This window comes from Stegostoma tigrinum, chromosome 20 (genome assembly GCF_030684315.1).
Source record: "Stegostoma tigrinum isolate sSteTig4 chromosome 20, sSteTig4.hap1, whole genome shotgun sequence".
Taxonomy (NCBI): domain Eukaryota; kingdom Metazoa; phylum Chordata; class Chondrichthyes; order Orectolobiformes; family Stegostomatidae; genus Stegostoma; species Stegostoma tigrinum.
Window position 1 is genome coordinate 26,616,096 of NC_081373.1, and position 7,893 is coordinate 26,623,988.

At 42.2% G+C, this 7,893-nt stretch overlaps 1 protein-coding gene across 2 annotated transcripts in view; it reads right to left on the reverse strand.

Annotated features, from left to right (window-relative positions):
- plpp4 (phospholipid phosphatase 4) overlaps positions 1 to 667 on the reverse strand; it is a 250,252-nt gene extending 249,585 nt beyond the window's left edge. Inside the window, exon 1 of one of the 2 annotated variants that reach the window (XM_048550709.2) lies at positions 248 to 663. In XM_048550709.2, coding sequence (XP_048406666.1) covers positions 248 to 339 — 92 coding nt within the window. In that variant the 5' untranslated portion in view covers positions 340 to 663. Of the gene's footprint in view, positions 1 to 247 lie in introns of both variants that reach the window. The other variant, XM_048550710.2, reaches the window with a different exon arrangement.
- Positions 668 to 7,893: the final 7,226 nt, after the last annotated feature.

Genomic DNA, 7,893 nt, shown 5'->3' on the forward strand with positions numbered 1-7,893 from the left:
ATTAATTGGAGAGGGGAAGTGGGGGGGGGGGGTGACTGGGGGAAGAAACAAAAACTAGAAACCGTCACACAACCACTGTCATCGAGAAAACAACATATAGACCGGAAAGAGAGAAGGCAATGGCCAGAACACAAGGGATAAAAGGGTACTCCGAAATTCCTATTTACACAGGTTGGAAATGGAAATGGTGACAAATTGAGTTTGCTTTAAAGATAAGCCACGCTGAGTAGAAAACAGATCTACTTACACAAAAACTCCAAAGAGGAAAACTCTCATGCCGACCTCTATGGCCAGATCCCACATGTTCTTTCTCTGTGGTTCCTTAGGGGACAACTGCATGACTTAACTGGCGTAGAGATAGTGAACTGGCGATTACTTTTGTTGGTTAAAAAAATAATAAATAACTGGTGGGGGTCTATCTCTCCAGGAAAACAAAGAGTTGCTTATATGGAAATGAGCTGCGGTGGTTTCACCGCTGTCCCCAGTTCTCACGGTTTCGTGGGCTGGGGAACACCCTCAGCGTTAAACTGAGCATCTCACAGCGCTGAATTACTGCTGCTCCTCCAGCCGCTCACATCCCCAGCACGTTGGTGTACGCCAGCGATCAGGTGAGTCTCCGGAGGAGGAGCGAGAGCTACTTTCACCGCTCTGTGTGTGAGACAACACTCAGATCAAGGTGATGTTCCTGCTCCCTCTCTGTATCCTCTCCTTCCTGGAAAAGCAGATTGGCAGGAGGTTGCTGCTGCTTCAGGGCACGAATACCCCTCCCTCGCTCCCATCTTATCTCCACTCCCTCCCTCCCATCTCTTCTCCACTCCCTCCCTCCCTCTCTCCTCCCCTCGGTCTCTTCTCCCCATCTTTTCTCCCCTCCCTTACACCCCCCCTTCTCCCATCTCTTCTCACCTCCCTCTCTCCCATCTCTCCTCCTCGGTCTCTTCTCCCCATCTTTTCTCCCATCTCTTCTCCCCTCTCTCTCCCACCTCTCCTCCCCGATCTCCTCTTCCCCCCCTCTCTCAGTCAGACCAGTGCACACCACTAGCTCCCTCTCTTTCCATCACTTCTCAATACCTCACTGTCAGCTTCTTTACCGCCGACCGAGTGAGTGAATGATCCTTGAAGCCACAGCCCTGAAAATCCGCAGCCACCCATCTCCGCAGACCACTTTTGTTTTCTTTATGAAAATCAGGGTTTATTTCTGCAGAGGACAAGGAGTTCTTCCAGACGAGAATTCACCCAGGAAATGATTCGCCGCTTATGTAGATTTCGATGGTTTCAGATTCTGACCGTGCTGGCCAGCAAGTCATTGAATCCCTGTAAGTGTGGAAGCAGTCCATTCGGCCCATCGAGTCCGCACCGACCCTCCCAAGAGCATCCTACTCAGACCCTGTCCCCTAACCTATCCCTGTAAAACCACGTTTCCCATGGCAAATCCACCCAGCCTGAACATCCTTGGGCACTATGGCAATTTAGCGTGGCCAATCCACCTAGCCTGCGCATCATTGGATTGTGGAAGGAAACCGGAGCACCCGGAGGAAACCCACGCAGACACGGGGAGAATGTGCAAACTCCACACAGACAGTCACCCGAGGCTGGGATTGAAGCCAGTCCGTAGCGCTGTGAGGCAGCAGTGCTAACCAGTGAGCCACCGTGCTGCCCAGGTCTGGTCCATTGGCAGGGTTGCTACCACTGTTACCTCAACAGTCCTTTTAACTCAGCTTTTGTTATTTTGAACCAATCTGTTCCCAAGTATTATGTCACACCTTTGCAGTAGGTGAGTTTCGAACAACACTCCCTCATGAGGCAGCGACTCCCGAAAATGAAACAATGAAGAAATTAGAAGTTTGCAAATGGACATGGATAGGTGAATGAGCCAGAATTTGGCAGGAGTTTAACGTGGATAAGTGTGAGGTTATCCACTTTAGTCAGAGGAACAGAAAGGCAATGTGATATCTAAATAGAGAGAAATTTCAGAGTGCTTTGGTGCAGAGGGATCTTGTGTTTCCTGGTGCATGAGTCACAGAAAGCTAGTCTGCAGGCACAACAGATAATAAGAACGGCAAATGGAATTTTGGCATTTATTGCTAAAGGAATAGAGTATAAAGGTAAGGAAGTGTTATTTGCACCTCTCCAAGGCATTAGTGAGACCACACCTGGAGTTTGGAGACAGTTCGGAGGAGGTTCATGCGATTGACTTCATAGATGATGGGTTTATCTTACAAAGAGAGATTGAGCAATTTAAGTCTAGTTATCCGGTGTTTAGAAGAATGCAAGGAGATCTAATTGAGGTATATAAAATCCTAAAGGCAATTAACAAAGTACATGTGGAGAGGATGTTTCCTCATGTGGGGCAATCTAGAGCAGGAGGTCATAGTTTTAAAATTAGAAGCAGCAGATTTAAAACAGAGCTGAGGAGAAATTATTTCTCTTAAAGGGTTATGGATCTGCGGAATTCAGTACCCCAGAGTGTGATGCTGGGACATTGGAAACATTTAAGGAGGAGATAAACAGATTTTTACTGAACAATGGTTTGAACAGCTGTGGACAGTGGGCAGGACATTGAAGTTGAGGCTTTTTAAAAATTATTTTTGTGGGATGTGGCCTGCCCAGCATTTATTGTCCATCCCTCATTGCCCTCGAGAAGATGATGGTGAGCTGCCTTCTTGACCCGCTGCAGTCCACTTGCTGTGAGTTGACCCACAATGCCATTAGAGAGGGAATTCCAAGATTTTGACCCAGCGACAGTGAAAGAATGGTATAGTCACCAGACTTGAAATGTTCACACTGCTGGATCCCCACACATGCTGCCAGATCTGCTGGGTTTTGTTGGAAATTTCTGTTTTTTGATTCAAGAAGCATGTAGTGTAATCATGGATTACTTCAGACTACATATAGGCTATTTTAGATCTCGTGTTATGTATCAAAAAAGAGATCATTAACAATCTGATGTTAAGATATTAAAATTGAATAAAAGAAAATACAAAGCTATTGGGGAAAATTGGCTGAGGCAAATTAGGTCAATGCATTATAAGTAATGATGGTACTTAGACAATTGATACTTTTTAAAGGATTAATGTATAGTTCACAGCAATCATATTTCTTCAAGTTGCTAAAACATTCGTGGATAATATATATGTATATATGAGAGAGAGAGAGAGAAAGAAAGAGGATATCTGGCTAAGACAAATATGGGCAATTACAAGATGAGGTCAAGAGAATTTATAATGTGGAATTGAGAGAAGAAGCAATAGAACACAGGCAGAGATGCTAAATGACTACTTTGTGTCTGTTATCATTGAGGAAGATACAATAAATTCTCTCAGAATTAGAAATCCAGGGTACTATCAAGAAAAAGGAATCAAAGCAAATTAGTCTTTGCAAGGAGGAGCATTGTAGAAATTAATGGTGTTGAAGGTTGCTAAGTTCCTGTGATCTAACATTCTACATTGCATCATGTCAAAAGAAGACTGGCAGAGTTAGAAGATGCATTGGTGATCATATTCCAAGTTTCTTTCAATTCTGGAATGGTTATAGATTGGAAAATAACAATTGTCATCCCACTATTTAAGAAGGATGAGAGAGAAAAAAAGAATCTTACCGATTGTCAACCTGACATTAGTTATAGGGTAAATGCTAGAATGTATTTGAAATATGTCATAAATGCACACTTGGATAATAATTTGATTCAATGTAGCATAATTTTTGTGTGGGAAATCATGTTTGACTTACCTTATGGAAATTATCAAAGGAATTACAACAGTATTTTTAGTGGGGGGAGCTGGATGTAGTAGATTTGGATTTTCAAGAGGCTTTTGGTGAAATATCTCGCAGGAGGTTTGTCAACAAAATTCAAACACATAGGATAGGAGGAAATATGCTGGCGTGGATTAAGGCTTGAGTAATAGACAGAAAACAGAGACTAGAAATGAATGATTCATCTTGCATTGGCTGACTGTGACTTGTGGCATACCATAAGGAACAGTACTTGGGACCCAACTGTTCACAATATAGCAATGATTTGAATGTAGGGATTAAGTATATATTTCCAAGTTTGCAGATGACGCAAAGCCAGATGGGAATGTGGCCTGTGAGGTACATGCAAAGTGGCTTCAAGAAGATTTGGACAGACTTATTGAGTGGGCAACAACATGGCAGTTGGTATATGTTGTGCTAAAATGAGAGACTATTCACTTTATTAGCAGGGACAGATGTGAAAAGGATTTCTTGAATGGTAAGAGATTAGCAAGTGTAGCTATATGAAGTGACCTGCATGTCGTCCCAATAAGTCACTGAAGGCTGACATGAAGCTGTAGCAAGCAATTAGAATGGCTAATCATTAGCCTTTATCATGGAAAGATTTGAATGCAAGAATAGCAAAGTCTTGCTCAAATTGTACAAGACTCTGGTTAGACCACATATAGAGTAGCAGTTTTGGTCCCCTGATCTTAGTAAGGGTATTATTACCAATGTGGTAGTGCAACAAGACGTTTACTACACTTGCTCCTTGTATAGCAGGACTGTAGTATGAAAATATATTGGAGAAACTTGGCCTATATTCTCTAAAGTTTCAAAGAATGAAAGATGATTGCAATGAAATCAACAAAATGCTTAAAGGGAGAGGCAGGATAGATGCAAGTAAGATGCCTCCCCTGATTGGGAATGCAACACAATTTCAAAGTAAGGGGAAGCCACTTAGGACTGAGTTGAGGGGAGATTTCATTAGAACATAGAACATAGAACATAGAACATTACAGCGCAGAACAGGCCCTTCGGCCCTCGATGTTGCACCGACCTGTGAACTAATCTAAGCCCCTCCCCCTACACTATCCCGTCATTATCCATATGCTTATCCAAGAACTGTCTAAATGCCCCTAATGTGGCTGAGTTAACTACATTGGCAGGCAGGGTATTCCATGCCCTTACCACTCTCTGAGTAAAGAGCCTGCCTCTGACATCTGTCTTAAATCTATCACCCCTCAATTTGTAGCTATGCCCCCTTGTACAAGCTGAAGTCATCATCCTTGGAAAAAGACTCTCACTGTCCACCCTATCTAATCCTCTGATCATTTTGTATGTCTCTATTAAATCCCCTCTTAGCCTCCTTCTCTCCAACGAGAACAGACCCAAGCCACTCAGCCTTTCTTCATAGGTCCTGCGCTCTAGAACAGGCAACATTCTGGTAAATCTCCTCTGCACCTTTTCCAATGCTTCCACATCCCTCCTATAATGGGGCAACCAGAACTGCATGCAATATTCCAAATGAGGCCGCACCAGCGTTTTGTACAGTTGCAGCATGACATCACGGCTCCGGAACTCAATCCCTCTACCAATAAAACCTAACACACCGTAAGCCTTCTTAACAGCACTATCAACCTGGGTGGCAACTTTCAGGGATCTATGTACATGGACACCAAGACCCCCTGCACATCTACACTACCAAGAATCTTTCCATTGACCCGGTATTCTGCCTTCCTATTATTCTTCCCAAAGTGAATCACCTCACGTTTATCCATATTAAACTCCATTTGCCACCTTTCGGCCCAATTCTGCAGTTTATCCAAGTCTCCCTGCAACGTGCAACATTCTTCCACACTGTCCACCACTCCGCTGACTTTAGTGTCATCTGCAAACTTACTAACCCATCCACCTATGCCTGCGTCCAAGTCATTTATAAAAATGACAAACATTACTAACAGAGTTGTGAGTCTTTGGAATTCATTACCCCATGGGCTGTGGAAGCTCAGTTCTTAAACATGCTCGAAATGTTTGTCGGATTTCTAATGCTTTGGGGTTAGTGTGGGGGAAAGACATAAAAGTAAATGATTAGGTGTTATTGTACTGAATAGTTGAATGAGTTCAATGGGCTGAATGGCCTACTCCTGCTCCTAAACTCCATAGAAGCCACATTAAAAACTTTGACCAGGGCTAAGAGCTAAATTTATTCAGCTTTGCAGATTGGTGTGAGCCTGCACTTTTTCCCACCTTTCTTTCATTTTCAACAATGTAACTTCTTTAAATTCAGTTTCCATTTGGAAAAGTGTGTAACTCATGTGTATTGAGGCGGTATATTTGCATTATTCTAACTCACTGTTGATCAATTGGTACTTGCAGCATTTTTGACCAGCCAGGAGTTTGAAACTGCCAACAGCCAAAAAAAGTTTGACGTGTCTTAATTCCTTAAGTTACAAAGTACTATATATTTTCTCGTAAAGGAACTAATGTTTTATCTTCTTTTGCGCTGGTAAACATTAGTACTGCTGGCTGCAGTACAGCTCTCAGTGCTTACTTATCAATTTCCACATAGCATCACATATGAAACTGACTAAGCAGTAATCAATTTATTGCTATTTGTGATACTAATGTGGTTAAAAACCTCAAACACAGAGGCATAATGCACAATTTCAAATAATTCTGCAGTATTTGGGAGATTTTATACATCCATGTAACTTACTGTGATGCTGAAAAAATTGCGCAATTGATCTTTAGCCTGGAGCTATACTGCTTGTCTCAGAGAGCTATTTTTGTTTGAATACTGTTGGTGTAAAAAGAAGGAATATTCTGATCTATTTTGAATTAAGTTAATTGTTAATTACAAGAGTTAGAATCTATAAAACTATATGATGGAAATGTTTTACACAGGAAGTGTTAGATTCTTTTTATGCTTAAGATTACCATGTTTTTACATGAGCCAGTTATATGTTCTGGGTGGACAGTGCAGTTGCATTTTATCTCCAAGCCAATTTATGAATAAAATCAAAATATGTTTCCAAAAATGTTCACAAATTTCACAGTACTACAGACTCCTAAGGTAACCAAGGAGAGACAGAGTACCCAGAAGAACCATTGTATTCAATAGATTTAATAGTACTATCCTTTGATACGTTAATATGTCCATTTCACTGAAAATGCCTGAGGTCTGCAGCTAGCAGGAGGGGGTGGGTATCAGCAGACGATATAAATCAATGATCTGGCTGTGGTAGCATGCTGATTCACATCATCTTCATCTGTGGCTTCTCCAATAAGGTTTCATAGTTACATTATATTTCTAATCTGGTTGTGATTAACTTAGTTCCTATCAAAGAAATTTTTAAATCTCTGGTTTGCTCAAACCCGTAGTAAGTTAGCAAAGGCTTTTGATCTTATGCGATTAGTTAACACCTGTCATGAGTCAATTGAGAAAATAATTTCTGACTTTTTTCAGAGACTTTCTTTCAGGTGCTTATCATCATGCTTTTAGAAGCTTGGAATAAATTGTGGAAATTAAATAATTGTACTTTACATTGCCCAACTGCTAAATCAAGAGCTGGATATGACTTCTTTAACTGTTCAATGATTTTCTTGAAAAAAAAGAGTATAAAGCTGTCACTCGATATTCTAACTATTGCTTGCCAAGGCACGAAAAAACAGTGTGTTAGAACAACAGAAATAATAGGAACTGCAGATGCTGGAAAATCCAAGATAACAAAATGTGAAGCTGGATGAACACAGCAGGCCAAGCAGCTTCTCAGGAGCACAAAACCTGATGTTTCGGGCCTAGACCCTTCATCAGAGAGGGGGATGGGGAGAGGATTCTGGAATAAATAGGGAGAGAGGGGGAGGCAGACCGAAGATGGAGAGAAAAGAAGATAGGTGGAGAGGAGAGTATAGGTGGGGAGGTAGGGAGGGGATAGGTCAGTCCAGGGAAGATGGACTGGAGGAGGTGGGATGAGGTTAGTAGGTAGGAAATGGAGGTGCGGCTTGAGATGGGAGGAAGGGATGTGTGAGAGGAAGGACAGGTTTGGGAGGCGGGGACAGGCTGGGCTGGTTTTGTGATGCAGTGGGAGCAGGAGATGAGCTGGGCTGGTTTTGGGATGCAGTGGGGGAAGGGGAGATTTTGAAGCTTGTGAAGTCCACATT